The sequence below is a fragment of the Bombyx mandarina genome, chromosome 22 (assembly GCF_030267445.1).
Source record: "Bombyx mandarina strain Sakado chromosome 22, ASM3026744v2".
Lineage (NCBI taxonomy): Eukaryota > Metazoa > Arthropoda > Insecta > Lepidoptera > Bombycidae > Bombyx > Bombyx mandarina.
Genome location: NC_143228.1, coordinates 2602522 through 2626519, shown reverse-complemented (window position 1 = coordinate 2626519; position 23998 = coordinate 2602522). Strand labels below are relative to the sequence as shown.

At 38.6% G+C, this 23998-nt stretch overlaps 1 protein-coding gene across 4 annotated transcripts in view; it reads right to left on the bottom strand.

The window, feature by feature from the left end:
* Positions 1–23998, bottom strand: part of Lmpt (four and a half LIM domains protein limpet) — a 202754-nt gene that overhangs the window by 63114 nt on the left and 115642 nt on the right. The window contains exons 2-6 of one of the 4 annotated variants that reach the window (XM_089736707.1): positions 23352–23588; positions 4622–4769; positions 4268–4484; positions 4083–4186; positions 3812–3955 (exon numbers count right to left, since the gene is read on the bottom strand). In XM_089736707.1, the coding sequence (XP_089592833.1) occupies positions 3812–3955; positions 4083–4186; positions 4268–4484; positions 4622–4769; positions 23352–23536 (798 nt within the window). In that variant the 5' untranslated portion in view covers positions 23537–23588. Of the gene's footprint in view, positions 1–3811; positions 3956–4082; positions 4187–4267; positions 4485–4621; positions 4770–23351; positions 23647–23998 lie in introns of those variants that run through there. The other 3 variants (XM_089736706.1, XM_028174667.2, XM_028174743.2) reach the window with 3 other exon arrangements.

The following is a 23998-nucleotide window of genomic DNA, read 5'->3' as shown; positions in this document are numbered from 1 at the left end:
GGTTGTATGTAGTTGTAATTGAGTGTTCTTGCTGTGTAATCGAAGAGAATAAATGAGTTTATACCGTTTCTAATAAAATTATTTTTCAACCAAGAACCAATAAACCCATTGAAGTAGCTAAAATAAAATTAGTACTGTAAGTCATTTCACTTAACGGGTTTAGCCTTGTTTTTGAAATTTCCGGCGTCCATTAACGGTTTGATTAGATCATCCACAATACGTATTCATACACAGCTTTCCTTGTAAATGAACGTGCTAATATTGCGAACTAGTTGAAGTAAACCAAGTTTTTCTGTGGGTATTCATTTGCAAATAATTAGTAAATTATATTTTTTAAGAATATTAAGAACTAAGCAAACTCATTCTACTTCCGGCTTTGTATTACTTTTATTACGAGTTCGATTTTATTGAAAGAACTTTTAAGGTATGACGTCAGATTATTTTTAAATATTATTTTTCGGGGTTTAGTAAAACGTATATATGTTTCTTCATAATGACCGAAGAGTACACGGAAAATGAATTTTATAAATCTAGAGTTGTTAATTTCGCATTATTCGTTTTCTAAAGCTTTATTTCATGTTTATACAGGGTGTGATTTTTTATACATTATGCAGGGTTTATACAGGAAGATCGGGTTCAGTGGCGAGCTTTGGGGGAGGCCTATGTCCAGCAATGGACTGCCGCAGGCTGATGATGACAGGGTGTGAAATAATCGTTACATTAATGCAAAAGAAAAACTGAAAATATGATAGAACATAGTATATTGACCCCAGAAAAGTGCCTTCCAGTTATTATGGAGATAATAAAAAAGGTCCATCGATTCGTAACCGTTTTTTTAGGCAGACGAGTATACGGCCCACCTGATGGTGAGTGGTTACGGTCGCCCATGGGCTTCAGCAATGCCAGGGGCAGAGCCAAGCCGCTGCCTACGTGAACCGCTGTTTACGTGAGCGTATACCTATTTCGAACTGCAATATTTACTGAATAGTAAACGCGTCGGCTAAAACTTACTTATCCTATGTAAAGATTGATCGTATGCTATTATTATGTAAATTTGTATCAGGCAGCCGTCGCTGGACTCGGGCTGGCAAATGTCAAACCGTGTCACTCACTGGTCGAGAATAAACGGACTTATTACACGTGCATTGCGACGTATGATCATTACGATTTCTATTAGAATTTACATCGCATAATAATACTGGAAGTTTTATTTGATCGCGAGAAAATCTCTGGATGTGATTCACTGTATCGCGATGTCACTTCTTCAGGGTTATGGGTTTCAAAGGAAACGATTTGTTCATTTCATACTAGCGACCCGCCCTCGCTTCGCTTCGGAAACATTAAATTTTATTATTGATAGCCGAGTCCCGCGATGTTACCCGCGGTTATTGTTGTACCGCGGGTGACGCCGCGGGGCGAAGCTAGTCTAAAAAAAGTAGCCTAAGTTACTCCTTATATCATCAGCTACCTATCAGTGAAAGTCTCGTCAAAATCGGTCCAGCCGTTCCAGAGTCCATACATAGATCTACTTTTTATAAATAGATACCTTGATCTTCGATTGACTAAAAATCAAGGAGATACTCTGTGACTATCATTTGCAATGCATTCTAGGGTCCTCCGGTATTATATACTCCATTGAAAGACATCTAGGCTAGGCTAGGCTAGGCTGAGGGAATGGGCGGCGATATAGAGGATGTAGCTGCGTATGCTCCAGACTGACCAAAGACGCTCAAGGATAACGTCCGTCAGGATAACGTCGGTGGAGACGGATCGTAAAAATTCAGCTAGTCGTGGCTGAACGTGATCACGACTGATGCTGTCAATACCATTACAGCGAATGAGACAAGAGGATTTTTCGAGCAGACTTTGAGATTGATTGAACGTTTGACATGTGATTAATGACGCAGGATGGTTACCAGTGTGGAAGATATGGCACGAATGCATGTCCATTTTTTCCAAATAAATTTATATAATCTATTTTAGAATTTTCTGAGAGATATAATTCCTAAATACTTTCAAAAATATGTTTTTTTTTTGTTTATTGCTTAGATGGGTGGACGAACTCACAGCCTACTTGGTGTTATGTGGTTACTGGAGCCCATAGACGTCTACAACGTAAATGCGCCACCCATCTTGAGATATAAGTTCTAAGGTCTCAGTATAGTTACAACAGCTGCCCCACCCTTCAAACCGAAACGCATTACTGCTTCACGGCAGAAATAGACAGAGCGGTGGTGCCTACCCGTGCGGACTAACAAGAGATCCTACCACCAGTAAAAAAGAATACTCTATATTACGTTAAAAATGTTAATATAATTAACCCACACACCTAATATAATAATTAGTCGCTCAATCTAGAAGCTTATGGTTATTAATTGGAATCGTTCCAAAACTAGTGAAATATCTCGCAGCGACACGGTTATTAACTACCTTCACTGTTCACTCTCCTATTTGCGTGGTCGAAATAATCTATTTTATTGCAGGTCTTCAAGCTTAAAGACAGAGACAAGACCTATCTCGATAATAATATTAAAAACGTTTTTGTGAGTGGTTGCATTTACGAAGGTTTTATCTATAATAAATATATGTATGAACCGCCTGGTCTAAAGTGATTGACGAAGCATATAGACATCGCAACATCAATTCCGGGATCTAAATCTAAATTGTATTGTATAGCAGGTGATTTTTTTCCCTACCTAACTACTGTTAGCCAAAAGTAGCTATTCATCTAATTGCTGGGCTCGAGCTTAGAGACTTTGCCAACACTAGTCCTAACAAGAGTAGTCCTTTCCTTAGTCTTTCCTCATCGAACTCGTCGATTACGACGAAGAGTTCGACGAGTGAACTAACCCAAAGACACAGCCCACTGAGTTTCACGCCGGATCTTTTCAGTGGGTCGCGTTTCCGATCCGGTGGTAGATTCCGCGAAGCATCGCTCTTGCTAGGGCTAGTGTTAGCAATTTCTCTCAGGTTGAGCCCGTGAGCTCACTGACCCGTCCGGGCGTATCTGAAATTGCACCTTATGCTACCAACGAATAGGTAGGGAAAAATAGCTGAATCTACTACCGGATCGGAATCGCGACAGTTTAAGAAGATCCGGCGAGAAACTCAGTGGGTTATAACAGGTGTCCTATCCTGCAAACGCGTGAATGTTTCGCGATCGAAATAAACAGGATTATCTTAACTAAAACTTTGAGTCTACAATTGGCCGCTTAAGCGGGCTCGCTTGTATGCAGTTCCTAAATGAACTGTTTAAATAAACCACTGTTCGTATAATCACTAAAACTGTATTACTGATTTAGTATCTGTTTGCTTCTGACTTACAAGTGAAAAAACTATTTAAAAAAAAAAGGTAACATTAAAGCTAGTCAATCAGATACCAAAAAAGGAAAAACTGTTGACAAACAGGAGAAAGTAGTTAGTAATTGTAATGTCTTTACATATTTATTCATAGAATGCTAGTATTATAATAATGGCGGCATGTATGAAATACATAAATAAATTTATTAAACACTATCTTTTAACGTTGAGGTCGGTCATAATCTTTTGGCTCAAGTTTCGTGTGTGTACTTTTCGAAAATAAGATTTTAACTACATATGTAGGAGTACATTAGTGCAGTTATATTAAGTGATTACTAATATATAGACAACACAAACATGAGGTCGGAGTCTCGATTCTGTTGACTCTCCTTGCAAAATACATGACTAATTTGAGGCAGAATCAGCAGGTGCCTATCTATGTTGGTTGACAATACCACTTTAACTACAATAAGTGCGCGACATGCGACCTCATCTAGCGGTCTCGACTTACCTCATCGCAAGCATGACACCGGGGCTTCAACTTCTCGGAGTAGTGTCGAACGCAGTACAACCGTCCGTCTAAATTGCAATAAGCTAGTTCGACTAGCAATTCATCGCATTCCGAGCAAGAAAAGCACGCCGGGTGGAAAAACGCCTGCAACAAAACCCAGAAAATAATTTTGAAATTCGCGCCATCTAGCGGCGATAGTGAAAAACACGATTTGATTTAGGTTTGTAATGCATTTTTAATTTTGATTACATGAAAGTTTGAATTTACTTACGTCTTCTCCTATTCTAGGTGCAAGAATAGTAATGCTGCCGCTTCTGATCGACTTATTGCAGCCAATGCATTCCAGCGGAGATCCATGATGTTGACTAGCGATACCTAAAAACGTAATTCAATATTTTAGAATAGTAAGTAGACTACTTGACAATAGATGGAGATGCTTAAATGATATTTTGGTACCGATATCAAGAGCAATTTCATTCCTGGCGGCGACGAAATCTTCATATTGCTTGCGGTGGCCTTCGTCGATGTGCTTGCAATGATCCAATGTAAGATCCTGCTTTGGTAATTGGGAAGCTAAGGCCCTAGTACGCCAAGCACGCCACGCCGCCTGACCAGTAGCGCCACCTGTACTAGTAGGAGTACGCTCAGCGAGCGACTGCCAGTACAGCTCGGTCTAAGATACGAAAAAAAAAATTGATTAGGTATTCCGAATTCATAATCGTCGTCAATGTTGAGAATTTAGGTCTAACCTATTTTTGGTTCTACTACTTGTCACAAGATGTCGCTGTACAGTATTTGGTGTTCATTTACCTGCTTAGCGGTGAGTCCGGGCGGACTGTCATAGGAGTGATGGTTGACTCTAGAGTCGCGGAGTCCGAGTCGGTCTCGAACCGAGCCCAGTTCTTCATGATACACCGAATGCTTCAATCGATCACACCCGCATGACTTGCAGGTCTTTCTGTTAACAACAGAAACACTTTATGTTAATAATGTAATTAATTTAACATTATCTAGGCAGGCAGTGTTTTAGCTGCCGCTAAATACTTCAGTTAATACTTATACAAAACGGATGTAATATTTAAAAACACATTTAAATAAGGATTTTATTTATTTATTTTATTAGGCTCACAATACACATCACAAGCTAAAGATACATAAAAAACACAAAGAAAAAGAAACAAAATCTGGCTTGCAACATAGGTTATGTGCGCACGACAAAACAAGACATATAGTGCTGAATTTGTATAACAATGTTCCTTACAATTATGACAAAACAACACAATAACAAAAACTAATCTAACTAATAATGTAAGGAAAAAATTTATTCACAATATAATACATTAAACAATTACATTAACCTACCTATTAATAAAGTGGAGGATGCCCTTGAACATTTTTCTAAACGTAACTAACCTACAAGTAAAAATATCTAACTCAGGTGATCAAATACATTCAACTATGATCCAATTCTGGTGTGGATAAAATTTTGCTTTGCAAAAACCTTCTTAATACATATGTAGCAGGCGACCATCATACAATAGAAGATATTTGACAGATGCCTGAATCTCGCTTACGACATTTTCAACATAAGCGCGCACATAAGCATATGCATACAAGTTCCGAACAACAACATTCGGACCGTCGGTCTACCGAGCAATATCACCCGCCCGGTGGAAGATCTACCCTTTGTCATTTATATCTCTCCGCACTTAATATGCATTCAACGATGTAAAAACATTACTTTTAATCAAAAAAGAAAAAAAAATTAGGAATCGTGTGGAAAGATTGAAGGCTACCGATTAGGCAGTTTAAGAACAATTTCTAAGCCGAAGAAATTAGAATATGCATATTAAAATAGAACTAACTACCAGGGCGAACACCTCGAGTGAGAAGCGACTAATGAAGTTTTATCGTCGACAAGAATGATAAAATATTGGTGATTGCGTGCATGTCGTTGACTGAGTTTTTTTTGGATTTTCCTGAACGAATCCCGAGTTTTAACGAGAATGAGAGGATAATCATTATTTTAAAGACTCGTAGATGTGTTTTGTTTCAGGGTTGGACGTCTTGTTAATTTTTTTTAACTTATTCTAGTGACGTCGAGGTGTTATTCTAGATTCACCGAATTTGTAGGTGAGCTCACGGGGCTCAAATCGAGGGGTGAAAGGCTATTTGGTTTAAGCGACACTTATACAATTTTACAGGAGAGCCATTTAAAATTTGAAAAAAATCTAATTACAGTAAAGCTTCTTCACCTTTTTAAATGGGGTAAATTTAATTGAAGTTCAATTAAAAACATCGAATTGTTGATGCTAATACCAAATAAAGCGGACCATTAATTACAAAGATAAATACACCGGTCACCGTTCTAGTCGAACCTGTCGCTTGCGACGAAGGGCTCGACGAGTAAATTAACCCTCAGACACAGCCCACTGAGTTTCTCACCGGATCTTCTCAGTGGGTCGCGTTTCCGATCCGGTGGTAGATTCTGCGAAGCACAGCTCTTGCTAGGGTTCGTGTTAGCAACGTCGTCAGGTTTGAGCCCCGTGAGCTCAGCTACTAGTTATGGTTCCGCTGAAATAGCCTCTCAAGGACATCATAGGTATGGATCTAGGATATAGGATAGCTTAGGTAGGAAAAAAAAAGATAACTGTCGCGTATTAAATGAAATGTCGCTTAAACCCAATAGTATTTCACCCCTCGATATGAGCGGCTAAAACAAATACATCCGACATATGTTGGTACAACAATTAATCGAGTTTTTAAATTGTCGTGGCCTCAAGGATCGGATCGACGACCCGAGACGATACAGATGCGTCTTATTAAAATGCTAAATGGATGCAACGTAATTGCATTAATAACGATCATTTCAGAACACAAAGCGAATTGAATGCTTAAACAATCACTTTCGGGTACATCACACACGAAATTAATGATTGGCAAAATAATATTTCTCACTCCTTATCATATGCGAAGAAAACACTAATAATTGAAGTTTTTTTTTCACACACACAGAGTACTGTGTACACACACACACACACAGAGGAAGTGTGGAAGTAGCCCCGGTAATTAACAAATGAAAGAGCGGACGGTTAGCGTGGCATGGACATGTGATGCGTAGAGAGAAGATGTATGTGACTAGGAAATGTATGGAAATGGTGGTGCAAGGTAGAGCGGGAAGAAGTCGACCGAAGAAGACATGGACGGAGTGTGTGAATGACGAGATGAGAGAGAGAGGAGTGAGTGTTTAGCTGACGGCTGATAGAAAAGAAAGGAATAGAAAAATTTACTGTGCCGACCCCATTTAGTGGGATAAGGTGAAGAAAACGAAGAAGACACAGAGTACAATGTACAGAGCAGACTTTTTTATTATTTTTTATTAGCCCGCGCCAGAGCGAGACAGACGTCGTCACACTCCTCGCGATTTTTTCACACACACACACACACACACAGAAATCATTTGCCACACATTAGGGTTGCAGATTACCATTTATTATAACAATCTCCTGTCCTCCCTACCTCATTTTTTGTTATTTCAGACGTATAACACGCTTCGTAAGTTATTTATGATACATCCTCATTACGTTTCATTACCAAATCAATCTTCTGTATTTCAATTACTCAGACACACAACTGATGACACATTTCCTATTGAATAAACTGTTTTATGGTTAACAGTATATTGACGTTTGAGTCTGGCTCTGGAATGCATTCCTTTCCATTTCGCAGCGCTGTGTGATGGCTTTTTTAATGATCTTTTTCAAGGGGTTGCAAGAGCAAGGATGGCGGTAGCGACTTAACCTTACTCTTAGCATTGCTGTTATCCACGACTGATTACAGTTACGAGACATTTTCGTCATTCGTTTTATGAAGCAGCAATAAATAATACTGAAATCGTCGTGGCTTAAAGAATAAGTCGCGTTATGTCGGTATTCGAATCTCGCAGGCATATACCAATGTTTTTAATGAAATACATACCTCACGATAGTTCACAAATTACTTCCGCAATGGAGTAATATCGTGCAATAAAAATCAAACCCGCAAAAGTTATGATTTGCGTAAGTATTGGTGGTAGCGGGTATGGTCAGACCGCATTGATAAATACTACCACCCCGCCTACTTCTGCCACGAAGAAGTAATGCATTCGGGTTTGAGGTCGAGGGCAGCCGTTGTACTACAGAATTGAAACACATGCTTCAATCTGGATGGCGGTATTTATATTGTGTCTATGTCTATGGCTCCGGTAATTATCACCAGGTGGACCGTTAGCTCGATCACTCGTCTGAGTAATAAAAAAAGTTGTTTAAATAAAAAAAAGATGCCGGATGACGATCACGACCGCTCTGACCAGAGTGATACAACAAAGAAATTCATGTAGATTTTGTGACTTTTTTTATTGCTTAGATGGGTGGTCGAGCTCACAGCCCACCTGGTGTTAAGTGGTTACTGGAGCCCATAGACATCTACAACGTAAATGCGCCACCCACCTTGAGATATCAGTTTTAAGGTCTCAAGTATAGTTGCAACGGCTACCCCACCCTTCAAGCCGAATCGCATTACTGCTACACGTCTGAAATAGGAGGGGTGGTGGTACCTACCCGTGCGGACTCATAAGAGGTCCTACCACCAGTGATTACGCAAATTTTAATTTTCCGGGTTTGATTGTGTTAATAAATAGAAGAAGATATTCAATCAATATACCCAATTACACATAAATATGTACATTGGGTCGCAGTTTCGCCAACGCATTCATTATGTGAAAATTTCGGTTCCCAGAACGACAAGTGTATTACGAATTTGCGGTGATGCGTTAACCGTATTACTCTTTAAACGAATTACTCATCTCAATCTGAATTTTCTTCGAAGAAAATTTCGTCATTGTTCTAATCAACACGGAAAACCAATTGAAGATAACGTCAATTCAATTTTATGGCTGCAAAGATTAAAGTATTTGAAGGATTGCAATGAATCTTATAAAGTTGTTAACGAAAAAGAAAGCGAATGACACAAATGATTAATTCAAAACTATTGAACAAAAAATAGAAAATATTCAACAAAAAGGAAAACCTGCTTCAAATAAAATAGGAATACGATCAATGTATAGTCGAAGTCAATGGAATATGCATCAGTAGGCGTAATTCATAAACTACTCGATAAATCTTGATAGAATTTAAATGGGATTTAACATGAGAAGCATCTGATTTGAACTTTTAAAAAAAATCATCATTAAAATCAGTTCACATAGAAAAAACACACTAAACAAACAGTCGAATTCAGAATAAAAAAAGAGGTTCTATATTCATACGAGGTCATAAAAATACCAAAATGATTTCATTAGATATCATTTTTTACTAAGATTCGAACACTAAGGTGACGTAAAAACATATAAAAACATAATATAAAATCGAATTAGTTCGATTTAGTTACAAAAAATATTACTTATTTAGTCTCCATAAGCCGCTTAGCTATCTCTCTCACATGACCTGGAACTTCTGACCTTCACCACGACCGATCCTAATAATAAACGTTTGATCTGAACGATCCTTCCGTTAGCCAAATGAAGACAGCTTCCAGAACTTACTGATGAAACATTCGCACGGTTTTTGATGTCTTATTTAGGTTGATTGTTTTTAGTTAACTCTACCAATAGTTTGTTTGACCATAGTTTCATCTCACGATAATTTTAAGCAGAAGACTTGAACGTTGACATCGTGCGTTAAATCTTATACCTTTAAACGAGCAATTCTTGTATATTAATATACACTTATATAATCTGAATCTCGAAAACAGCTCCAACGATTTTCATAAAATTTAGTATACAGGAGATTTCGGGGGCGATAAATCGATCTAGCTACGATTTATTTTCAGAAAATGTTGTTTTATTCGTGTTTTTAATAATCAACTCTTCCCGACATCTATTGGCGAATAATAATACTATTTTTCTTAATTGAGGGCAACTAACCGCTTTAAAGACACAACAAGATGGCTTATAAAAAAAAACAGAGCAAAGCTCAGTCATCAGTCATACTTCTGTACTAATACGTGAAAGTTGGTTTGTTTGTTGGGTGTTTGTTTGTGTCCTTCTTTCCCGTCGAAACGGAAAAACGGGTTGACCTGATTGGTTTAAAGAGATAGGTCCAAGATCAGGAGAGTAACATAGGAGTAAATTTATCCCGAAAAATCATCCCATTCCCACGAGTTTACTAGGTTTTACTATCTTTAGAAAAATTACGTGACAATTTAGAAAAAAATATTATCGTTTTTCCTTAACTACGCGAGCGAAGTCGCAGCTAGTGTCTCTATAATCGTGAAAATCCTGGAAAATTGTAATGACGGTTTCTATAATTTCAAATATACAAAATCAAGATAACATGTTCTTGGATGTAATTGTACGCGGATGCATTTCGAGCCCTCCCAGGTAAGTACTAGCGTCATGCCTATTTATGTCATGAAGCAGCCAAGGGCTACGTTTTGAAGCCTGGAAGAGATTTAAGGAGATTAAGACATAGATCTCGTATCATGGCGGTGGCGGTGTTCACGCTGTATTGACTCTCCCGTAGAAGGGAGATCTTTGACGTTTCCGCTGCATTAAAAGCACGGAAAAACATCTTTAATAGCTATGTGGATCTGTATTATTTCGAGAAGCAAAACGTGTTCCGATATTACGTACGTATGTAAATCTACTACACCGAGGGGCAAGATGTTTTTGTTTGTCAAACTCGCCTGTGCGTCGAGATGAGCTTACTTCCGAATACTTCCTATTTTTATATCTATTTAATACAATATTTGTGTTCCAGATAGATTTTGCGGTAGGCAGCGGCTTGGCTCTGCCCAATTGCTGAAGTCCATGGGCGACGGTAACCACTCACCATCAGGTGGGCCGTGTGCTCGTCTGCCTACAAGGGTAATAAAAAAAAAGAACCGGAGTTGGTATAATTGTAAAAACAAAAACATGTTAGTCAAACCCGACCCGCTTTGCTGGGCGATATTTGATTTGACTTTGACCCGTTGGCTATCAAATTTCACAGGATCACCAGTTAAGCCAATCTGAAGAATTCATAGAAATCGTCCCAGTCGTTTCGGAATCTATACGGAACATACATAGATACACTCGTCGTCTTTTATATATATGGATTACGGTAGTAAAAGGGCAACATCTTAATGTTTTTTTGATTATTACTGTGATTCGGTTGCTGAACAAACGCTAAAAATTTGAAGTGCTCAAAGATAAAAATAAAAAGAAAGGAAGACAGAATACTTTACATCACACCAGTACGCAAATTTAAACTCAACAGGTACGTACAGGGTCATAGACGGAGGGTCGTAGACAGGGTCTCATCGCCATAAGCCCTACCCTTCAGTTTGAAGGGTGGGGCAGCCGTTGTAACTATACTTGAGACCTTAGAACTTATATCTCAAGGTGGGTGGCGCATTTACGTTGTAGATGTCTATGGGCTCCAGTAACCACTAAAAACCAGGTGGGCTGTAAGCTCGTCTACCCAGATAAGCAATAAATAAATAAAAACGAATCCTCTTCCAGAAAACAAACAAATTTTGAAAACGATACAGCAGTTATTGCAATGTACTATCATTAACAATATTTAGAATAAACTTTTAAAAATACACAATACTTTAGACTTTAATTTATTTCATTACCAATCCGGAGTAAGATGGTCCTAGTATGAGGTCGAAATAACATTTGTATTGTGTAACTCACGGAATAGATAAATAAGGTAAATAACCTTAATAGGTAAATAACCTTATTTATCTATTCCATGGTGTAACTGCTGTACCACATTTTAAAACAGAACGCACAACCGCTTTGCGGAAGAAATAGGTAGTATGGTAATGTATCCTTAGAATACGTCACATCAGCAGCAAACATGTCGTGTTTTTGTAAGAAATGTCGAAACCACAATAACGGTAATCTATTTTAATTCAATTTATTTACAGCACAAAAGGTGCCACAAGAAAGATCACGCGCAGCAGGCTTACCCTGCATCATCCAACCAAAACACATATAAATCTATTCGCTATTTACAATCGTCATTTATCGCGCAAATCCGTTTTATGTTCTACAATAAACTGTAAATCTCGTAGATTCCTTATTTCAGAACCAAAAGGTCAGATGTCTTGCTTATTCGTTTGAGTAAAAGGCTTTTAACATATTGTCGAAAAGGTTGAGTTTCTGATTTCGTCAATTATTTATTTCACTGTCCGTTCGATTTATTTTCAGACTTATTACAGTTTTAAAGGTAATCCAGCGAAATAACGAGACGATTAGCGACGTTTATATTGATATAGAAATTTTGCAGACCTTAACATCAAAAGCAGAACATTTCTTAACAATTCGCGTTCCGTTCGTACAATCCAAGTGCAAGTATGTAGAATCTCGAAGCTCGTAAGCTAATAGTTTATTTAATAATATCATGCTGTAGATAAGCTTACGGTCCACGTGGTTTCCTGCGATCAACAGAGCCCCTAGGCGTCCCGATTCGCTATCAGTGCTTCTAGGTACCTCAAGCATTGGTCACCGTTCTCGTCGAACCTGACGCTTGCGACGAAGGGTTCGGCGAGTAATTTAACCCACAGACACAGCCCACTGAGTTTCTCGCCGGATCTTCCCAATGGGTCGCGTTTCCGATCCAGTGATAGATTCTGCGAAGCACTGCTCTTGCTATAGCTAGTGTTAGGATAGAGCCCCGTGAGCTCACCTTCTCACATTTTTTTGAATGAAAACATTTTGAATGAATTGAATGCAATGAAGTAAATGAAATTTCGTGCTTCTTACTTTTAAAATGACGGACTTCCATAAAGCCCTCTATATCTCGTTATAGCCCTTAGATATGAGATATCCAAAAATCCTTAACTATTGGATGCTTATACATATGTAGACTATATACGGCATCCCCTGCCAAAGTTTCGTGTTTGTAGCCCCAGTTGGCTTGGGCTCTGCGTTGATGATTCAGTTATGACAAGTTATTATTAATAATAGATATTATAATAGTTATATTTTAGAGACGGTTAGTGCGGACTTCTAGTATCTTGTCTTACACGTATTACAAATTGAATCTAGTCGATGGCGCTCGGTTATAATCGCGCACATTCGGGATCCTGGCTAACCCATCCTCGCCCACCGCTCTTTAAGTCTTAGTTTCACCAGTGATCCGCCCTTTCTTAAAAAGGCTTACTCAGTCGGAACCCCCTCCTTTTCTACGTGGTCTATTGAAGCTGCAACGTCTGTTGAAGCTACTGTTGTACTACTACCACCGAGTGTACTTGTAAGCCCAGCGGCGGACACGAACAAAGAAATGTTCCTTTTTGTATGCTAGATAATCGCCATAGTTTTCATATCAACAGCGGATGACGATAGATGCACTAATGTCATCGACCTCGGTTGCAACATGCTTCTCTGCTTACCAATTAAGTACGTTTACAACTTCCATGAGAACATTCTGTATTAAAATTTATACTATGCAATAAATTAATATTCTTGGTGTAACTTTCAGAATGCGAATTTCTTCGTGTAGTTTAGTTGACTGCTTTATTTAAGTGGATAGCTTTTGGGTACTTACTACCTTTAGGATTTTAGGTGGTATTTAGCTTATTTCTATCGCAGAATCGAATTTTAAATTCCGGTTTTTAGGGAGTGATTGACGTTTTATCGATATAAGTTACAAGCGACACCGGCATTCCGTCCATTTAATGTAATTACGTACTTAATACGTATAGAGTATTTGAGTCGTTTTAAAAGTTGGGGCCAAAAGCGAGTTATTTAATCTAATTCTGATAGTCTTAATGTTACCGTAATTATGAGTATAAAATACAATAATAAAGGAAAACATTATTAAAAATAAAAGAAGTCAGATTTCTAAGTTTTTAAAAAAAAGTTCCTATTTAAATTATCATCCGTGTTGACGTTATGAAAAGCGTAAAATGAAAAATATAAATGAATATTATATAATATTATCAATAAACGATTGATTGACTTGATTGTGATGAAGTATTTTTTATTCTGAATATGCCTAAATACAAAAAAAATGGAAAATTAGAGAAATTCATGAAATCGTTATTTTTTTGGCCGCAAAACTGAAAACGACCCATGTGAGCATGGTACTCATACGATGTAATATATGCTTTCCAGTCGAACGAATATACTTCCTACAAAGTATTAATTATTCACCCCTCGACATCTTTCTGGCTACTACAGTCAAAACACACATTTATCATACAATTTTCCATCCAATTTGACTCGATATCAGTCGTAACCGACACTCGATGTTTATATTTGTATGTTAATCTTAATTGAAGACCATGAAGACTACAGCAGTCCGTTCGGAATATTCAAAGGAAGTACTTTGACGCTATTGTTTAGATTCGATCAACCATCAATATTGTTTCTTGATGGAGTAAAAATGTACAGATTGATTTTTAAGGTTTTTATATGTTTTTTTTATAGCTTAGATGGGTGGACGAGCTCACAGCCCACCTGGTGTTAGGTGGTTACTGGACCCCATAGACATCCACAACGTAAATGCGCCACCCACCTTGAGATATAAGTTCTAAGATCTCAGTATAGTTACAACGGCTGCCCCACCCTTCAAACCGAAACGCATTACTGCTTCACGGCGGAAATAGATGGGGTGGTGGTACCTACCCGTGCGGACTCCCAAGAGGTCCTACCACCAGTGATTACGCAAATAATAATTTTGCGGGTTTGATTTTTATTACACGATGTTATGCCTTCACCGTGGAAGTCAATCGTGAACAATTGTTAAGTACGTATTTCATTAGAAAAATTGGTACCCGCCTGCGGGATTCGAACACCGTTACATCGCTCTATACGAATGCACCAGACGTCTTATCCGTTAGGCCACGACGACTTCCAAAAAGTCAAGTGAGGCACCTTTTTTGGTAATCGCAGTCATAAAATAATGATTTTTTTTTATGTGGACCATATTAGTACTATACTTAATGCTGCAGATAAATAGATTATTTACAATAAATAATGTTACTGTAAAACTACGTATGTAAGCCGCTATACTTGTGACGAGCGATGAGACCAGGTTAATGCATCCCGCAGGCAGGTAATATTCCTTAGTAATATATAATAGTATATAGTATATTATTATAGTAATATACTATATTATTAATAATATTTTGTGTTTTTGTACATAGTTAATGGAGGTATTGTGAATCGGACGTGTAGGTCTGCTATCCTGTATATTTTTGCCGCAAATCAGTCCTAAGTTCTACTTTGAAGAGTGAGAGAGCCGTCATTTCAAACACAGAGCATGATCTCATGACCCAAAGTAGATATAGCATTATATTTTATTACCAGCGGACTAGTCTACACATCGCATATAACAATCTTCTTTTTCTCCACCTTATCCCACTAGGTGGGGTCGGCACAGATAATTTTTCTCTTCCATTCTCTTCTATCAGCCGTCATCTCAACACTCACTCCTCTCTCTCTCTCATATCGTCATTCACACACTCCATCCATGTCTTCTTCGGTCGACCTCTTCCCCCTCCACCTTGCACTACCATTTCCATACATCTCCTAGTCACATGCATCTTCTCTCTACGCATATAAAACTGCGTATCGCATATAACAATAAGAAATAATTTGTATCGAATGTTGTCATTACCGTGAATTCTTCACATTTACTTAATTTAATTCTTCTAGTCTGAGATATTAACATGATATATCATTGTAATGCTCGGACGCGAGCATTTGGCTGCGCTCCAAACATACGCTACTTCCCATCTATGTCGTGTACATTCGATGCTTTACTTTATTATGATATGCTTGAAAGTTTTGTGTTTTTTTTTGCAAACATTCGATTAACGTGCCAGTGATAATGTTGTTTGCTTTCGACATGGTTCGCGGAAATCGCTTCGTAGAAATAAGAATGATAGCGCCGAGTTTGAAACTTTATTCGTTAGCAATAGGAACAGAGACCGTGAGAAGATCATAGAGTTTTATAAACAGTAAAAGATAAATGCCTCCTCACCTTGAGACATGAGGTCGTGTCGCAATTGTATTCTGGACCTACCCCGCCCTTCAAACTGGAACGCATGAATGATTCAGAACACATCCTAACTCAAATATCATCATTATTCTCCTGTCCTTCTCCCAGTCACCTGGGGTCGGCGCAACATGTTTTCTCCTTCCATACTCCTCTATCATACACCATTTGTTCGCTCAGTCCCCACTTACACATATCGTCTTTCAGGTAATCCATTCATTTTCTCTTAAGTCTATATCTTCCTCTTTGCACACTACCTTCAATACTCTGTACATATTTCAGACAATACATTCCTGAGCAGCATGAGCGTACCCAATTATAAATAATTGCGGTCGAATCGCCGCAGAACAGTGATAAAGTTGCAATGCGTAAGAACAACATGATCCGCGTTGGATGTCATTAATAATAATATGAAGTATGTATTAATTTAGATAAACCAAAGCTTCGTCTATGTGTCTGGCTTGCGTTTGTTGTAAGCCTTGAGAGGCTTTTTTTTATTGCTTAGATGGGTGGACGAGCTCACGGCCCAGCTGATGTTATGTGGTTACCGGAGCCCATAGACATCTACAACGTAAATGCGCCACCCACCTTGAGATATAAGTTCTAAGATCTCAGTATAGTTACAACGGCTGCCCTACCCTTCAGACCGAAACACATTACTGCTTCACGGCAAAAATAGGTAAGGCGGTGGTACCTACCCGTGCTGACTCACAAGAGGCCCTACCACCAGTAATTACGCAAATAATAATTTTGCGGGTTTGATTTTTATGACACGATGTTATTCCTTCACCGTGGAAGTCAATTGTGAACATTTGTTAAGTTTGTATTTCATTAGAAATATTAGTACCCGCCTGCGGGATTCGAACACCAGTGCATCGCAAGATATGAATGCACCGGACGCCTTATCCTTTAGGGCACGATAACTTCATTCACGACTTTTTCAATCATATTACAGTACTATTGAATTTCTGGCTCATGTCTCAAGGTGAGCTGCACCGTCCATTTTGTAATGTCCATGAGGAACCTGACATCAAGTGGACAGCGACTTAAGTCTCCTTGACCTATTCAGATGCCTGCAATTTTTGTTTTTTTCTCCTACCTATTTGCTGGTAGCCTAAGGGGAAGCTTCGTCCGGACGGGTAGGTGAGTTTACGGGCTCATCCTGAGAGAATTTGCTAACACTAGTTATAGGTCACGTGGAAGGAAAGAGAAGTCGAGGATGATTGCCAACCAGGTGGATGGAATTTTTTCAAGGAGGCCACAACCACCAGCGTCCCTGGCGCCATTAAGCAGGCCGAATGCAGGCAACATTGGAGGAAGCTGGTGCAAAAACTGGACTAAGGTGGTCACGACCCTCAGTAATGAGGAAGCGACGAAGAAGAAGAAGAAGTTCTAGCGAGAGAGAAGATCCGGCGAGAAACTCAGTGAGCTGACAATTTTCGTAACGATTATACCTTACTACAAATTTAAACGATCAAATACATTGTGACCGTAGTGTTGATATCTATGGACTCAGAAAAAAAAACATATTTTACGGCAATACTGAAGCAATGAAATATATTCTTGAAAGAAATATAATCCAGAAAGAATATATATCATGGATACTCCGAAAGCAGTTTCTAAAAGCTGCATAAATATATCAGTGAGGTCAGATGCAATATTAATATTTACATTTGCGAGTAGCGTCATCGCATTATTCTGCACTAAACTTGATAACACAAAGGTGCAATAAAACACCAAAAATACACAACAATTCTGTTTATAGCCAGTTATAAAAACTGCATTTTTTCTGGCCGTATTTTAATCTAAGATTATGTTTATATACTTGCAGTTTATTCGGGTAACGTTATGTAATTTTCATTTTTTATCACCAGCAATAGTCGAGTTTTAAACTCCTTTTCGATGGAATGTGGATATTGTCATTCATGAACATCAACTACTAGGCATAACGCTGACTATCAAAAAAATCTAATTTTTTTAATTATTAGTGTTTTCAAATTCTTATTTTCCCAATTAATTATTTATTTCTTTACAGTTATCAATACTATAACTTACTTCGAAGCTATCAACCGCATTCTTGAGTGCTTTTCGTAATAAAAAAAATTCAAACACTATTTTTATTATGAAAAACAGTATATGTATAATATTTTGAAACGTAAATATATTTGAATCAATTTAGATTAGTCTAAAGCAATATTAGTTTAATGATACAATCACGTGAATACAGATTTGTTTACATTTGAAGACTAATTTAAATATAAAATTTAAAAAAGAAAAATTCCTCTTAAAATTGCCCGCGTTGCTCAGGATGATACCACTTTTTTTTTTTGTGGGATTAATAGTCTTTTGTGTCAGTCAATATATCCTCTTTAGATAATTACGGACACAATTTCCTTCCTGTATACTGCTAGGTTACACTTTAATTAAAATATTTAAATGTAAGCTACGTCATAATTTCATCTATAGCCAATTAATTGGCATTATTCCCTTTTTGATGGTATCTAAAACTGCTTGGTACTATTTTATATTCAGGTGCCAGCACTTTAGCTTCGCATTTCACCAAATCTACATCAATTCCTTTGTCGTATGACTCTTGTCAGAACGGTCGTGGTCGTCATTCCGTATTATTGCTGTGGGCAGATGTTATGCGCCTTACGAGCAATCGCCACTTCTCCCAGTTTGTAATCAATACTAATTTAATAAATACAAAAGTAACTCTGTGTACCTATCAATTACGTTTTAACATAAAAACCACTGAACCGATTTTGACGAAGTTCCGTACGGAAATAGTTCTAATCCTAGGGAATATTTTAGATGCATATTTCACTGGCGACCCGCCCTCGCTTCGCTTCGGAAACTGTAATTTATTATTGCTTTCTCCACTATTTAATGGATGTTATTATACAAGTAATCCTTCCTCTTCAATCACTCTATCTAATAAATAAAACCGCATATAAGCATACATAGGGATATAGGGACAGAGAAAGCGACTTTGTTTTATACTATGTAGTGATTCCACAGCAGTGCAATCAGTCCAAGTTAGCGAAGGTGCGGGCGGAAAGCTAGCGAAAAGTAGTGTCACATCAACCCTGAAATAGCTCTTAGGAGTCACCCTTAGTCTAATGGCGGGCCCACCCTTCCCATTTAGATAGCATCGTTTGCAAAATGAACTAAGCGTAACATTCAGGGTGTGTTAAAGGAGGGTGCACATTATTCGCATTTTAATACATTTATAACTGAAGTAACACACCCCGTGGCATAAAAGTGAAGAAATATTTTTCTTTTTTAAGTAAGGTTCTTTGAAATATTAGGAGGATCATACAATTTTTCATTCAAGAAAACGTATAAAAATATATCGTAGCCGGATTATGAAATATATTTTAAATCGGAAAATTTTCCATCAATTTCCGAATAAAGTTTACATTACTTAATTTCCTCGATATATATTTTTCTGTAACGATTTATTACACTTTAAAGTTTTCGTCGGCTCGAATGAAACGGAAAGAGGTGACCCTGTTTACCGAAATGCACGTGACAGTGGACATAAGACAACAAATGGTACAGGAATAGAATTTTAAGACTGGAAAATTCGGGAACGAATCTTTAGCGAACGCTTCTCGTTACTCAAACTTTGGGAGCCGTTAAAATAAACATAAAATTTGTTGCAGTTGCCTAAAACTTGAATTTCGTCGAGCAGGAGATTACATAAAGGTCGGTGATATGATGTTTTTGTTTAGTCTGGTGTTTTCATAAACGAATACGAGAAAAGTAGCAATTCGAAAACAATTAAGAACGTTATTGCTAGTTGTTAAATGAGAACAGCCAAGTGTAACGGCCATCTTTAAACAAGTACGTCAAAACAATATTTTTGCATAGAGCGTTTATTATAGTGGTCTCTGAATGCAAAACAAAAACCAACTTCCATGTGTCACAATCAGTGCTTTATATTTGTGATTTAAAATATTCTGGCCAAATTTTCAATTTGTGGGTACTATGAAAATGTTGTACTGACTCAAACTGTCTTGCATTAACGTCTCTTGCCTCAGACCCTCCCACCCACGTGGAGACTATTGCACCTTTCTATGTCACATCCACGATTTGTGTTTTGAATCAGGTTAGAATTTGTACATCGCGTACCTACTATATACTGCGTGAATTTCAGGTAAAATATAGATAAGAGGAAAGATATGGCTTTCAATTCCATTAAAATTTACTTCTTTTATTCACAGCATTTATAATTTAATTACTATTAAAGAAATATGCGATAGAAACGAAACGCCATTATTTTATGAGTTCGTTGCCGGGTCTAATTCGAGACACTGTTGGTCAGGTTTACGTCTGTCTCGACGTCTGTCTGTCATAATGTTATATTCTATAATAGTAGTAATATACTCGGGAACCAGAATGAGTCAAGTCTTAAAGCTCATCAAGTCATCATCATCACATGGTCAGTAGTTACTGTCACTTATGGACTAGGATTTTTTTTTTTTTTTTTTTATTGCCTTTGTAGGCAGACGGGCATACGGCCCACCTGATGGTGAGTGGTTACCGTCGCCCATGGACTTCAGCAATGCCAGGGGCAGAGCCAAGCCGCTGCCTACCGCTTAATACTCTCCATAAGCCTCGTTTGAAGAAGGACATGTCATAGCGCTCGGGAAACACCGTGGAGGGGAGCTCATTCCATAGCCGGATGGTACGTGGCAAAAAAGATCTCTGGAAACGCACTGTGGATGACCGCAGTGGCTCCAGGTAGTATGGATGAACTCTACTCCGGTGGCGGGCGGTGCGATGGTAAAAACGAGATGCTGGTATCATCTCGAACAATTCCTCAGAGCACTCCCCATGGAACATACGGTACAAAATACAGAGGGAACCGAAGTCCCTCCGCAGACCCAGAGGCTCCAAACGATCCGAGAGAATGGGATTATCGACAATCCGAACGGCCCTCCTCTGTATGGAGTCAAATGGAAGAAGCTGGTATTTGGGAGCCCCGGCCCAGAGATGGGAGCAGTACTCCACGCGAGGCCGGACTTGTGCTTTATAAAGCAAAAGTCTTTGTCCAGGCGTGAAGTACCGCTTCGCTCTGTTGAGGACTCCCAGCATTTTGGACGCCAACTTGGCTTTGCCTTTCAAATGACTCCGAAACTGGACATCGCTCGAAATGTCGACCCCAAGTATCCCGATACTCTCGAAAGGTTGCAGGGATACTCCTTGGAATTGCGGCGCCATGACAAAGGGGTCCTTCTTCGCAGTGAACGCGCAAACCTGTGTCTTCAACGGGTTGAATTGAACTAAGTTCGATTCACCCCATTTGGAGACTCGCCCCAGAGAGTTCTCTACTTCAGACACAAGTTTTGATCGTCTCTCTTGCACCACGCTCCGAGAGAGACTCTGATGGCCGATATATCGCGCATCCCCCGTGCTATCATCTGCATAGCAATGCATGCCATCAATAGACAGCATGTCATTGATATACAGGATGAAAAGCGTGGGGGAGAGCACCGAACCTTGTGGAACGCCAGCGTTAATGGTCATGGTATCAGAACAGTCACCGTCTACAACGACCGTGATGCTCCGCCCATCCAAAAAGCTAGCGATCCACTTGCAGAGACCCTCGGGGATTCCGTAAGATGGTAACTTCGATAGAAGTGCCCTATGCCAGACCCTGTCGAAGGCCTTCGCGATATCAAGGCTCACAGCAAGAGCCTCGCCCTTGCTCTCCAAGGCTTCAGCCCACCTGTGAGTAAGGTATACAAGAAGATCGCCAGCTGAGCGACCGTGACGGAAACCGTACTGTCGGCATAGTCAAGCCGTTTTCTTATATGCTAGTATGCAGACGAGTATACGGCCCACCAAATGGTGAGAGGTTACCGTCGCCCATTGAGCTCAACAATCCCAGGGGCACAGCCAAGCCGCTGTCTACCGTAAACTATTAAGGTACTCTGCAGTTTCTCGAAACGTAATTAAATAAAGGACATGGAAGGAAATTCATCCCGAAGCCGGACGGTGCGTGGCAAAAAGACCGGCAGTCAGAGACACTAACTACAGTGCCACCGAGTTAGTCATTATTAATTGTATGTAAATCTGCGTCATCGGTGATTTGTTTCACCAGTGGCGATGTCCTAGTTTAATGTTTGTTATTGGTACAATCTAATTAAACACGAAATTACTATTATTTGAAGATTTTATTATCGTGCTAAACAAAATCTAATATTTTTATACGTTTGGTGTTTGAAAATCTAAATGTTAGTGTAAATGTTAATGACTTATTAATATACAAATCATAGAACCAAAAACGGATGAAGTAAAGAAACACCAAAAGAACAAACAGGAAAACTATGCTATGACTAAACTACTCTATGCCCCGTAGCAATGGATATACCATCGGAGGTATAGCCCAATTAGGACTGACGTCAGACAGGCGGCCGGTAGCAAACCTCATGCGAAATCCCTATGCAACATGATATTATATGCTGCGCCCATCCCAGATACTGTGGGATAAGGACAAAAAGAAGATTATCACAGTGATAATTTACAGAGCGGTGAGACTAATAAATACTGATAGATGTGTAAATCTTTTTAATATCCATGAGCTCGTAACAATCTTAATGGTTTTTTTGGTTAAGAAAATGGGGTTTAGGGCGATTCCGGCCATCAAAAGAATTCGTCAATTTAAATAGTATAATAACGATAAAAAAATTGCGAGATTTAACCTTAAGAGCAGCTTTAGTTAGGAACTCGTCAAAGTTTGGTTTTTATTATCACAGTCACAGTCAGACGTTATATCATCAGACTATCTGCATGTATGTATGTTGAGGGTAATAAACATCGATCACATTTATAGGCTAGTGGTTAGTGACCTTCACTATAATACGATGGGTTGGGGTGGAATATCGGTCTTAGCCAATACTTTTAGCAGAGACACTAGACGTGGCCCGCGGTTTATAGATCCGTTGATACGTCACCAGCTAGCGTGCACTCTAACATGTGTAAGTGAAACAATTAATATATTCAACTGTAATCAAAGGTAATGTTGGCTACAAGATAAGATTTTCTTTCGTGTCACATGCGGTACAAGAACACATTTACGAGACAAGAACAAGTGCACTGCGACTGCGAATACAAATTCTATGCTATATTATATAATGCTTAATATTGTAAGATAGTATTGTAAGATAGAGTATGTATATAATAAATAACTAACTAATCTAACTACTAAAACATTACCGAATATCGAAATTAATAGCTTTTTTTCTTGATAGGTAGTTACCGAAGCCCATAGACATCGATAACGCAAATACCCCACACGAAAAGCACTTTTTAAGTACGTATTACATTAGAAAAATTGGTACCTGCCTACGGGATTCGAACACAAGTATAGTCGTACCGCTCGATACGAGTAAGCGGCCTTCTTATCTTTTAGGCCACGAAGACTTCATTGTAGTTTATAATAATTCGGTAATCTTCGATACAGGATGAGCTCTTATGAAAATTTATACTTAACTTACCTAATAACCATTTCCAGTACATCTTCCTGATCGAAAACTTTGCAATACAGATGCAATATCTTCAGGCAGGTATACTTGAGGCCGGTCCATGTGACCTCCGCTGACTTGAGGGCTTCGTCCCAGGGGCAGTTCTCGTGTCTCGACAGGCACAGCATGCCGTCTTGCGATATCTCCGTTGGAGGCATTTAAGTTTCACTTCACTTTGTTTCGTTCAAGAATGTTCATGCTATTTATAGGCTGTTAATGTTTGTCAGGTTGTTCTTGAAGGAAATTTAATTTGTTCGCGGTGAATATCACTACATAGTATAAAACAAAGTCGCTTTCTCTGTCCCTATGTATGCTTAAATCTTTAAAACTACGCAACGGATTTTGATGCGGTTTTTTTTAATAGATAGAGTGATTGAAGAGGAAGGTTTATATGTATAATAACATCCATTAATTAGTGGAGAAATCAATAATAAATTACAGTTTCTGAAGCGAAGCGAGGGCGGGTCGCTAGTTTATTATAATTTCGAAATGACACGAGTGATTTTTAAAGAATTAAAAGTAAATTTTAACACTTTGTTCCATAAAAGACAGTCGATATTAGGATATTTATGTCGGAAGTGCCTTTGTACAAACAATAATCAACTTTAACTGGATGGTAG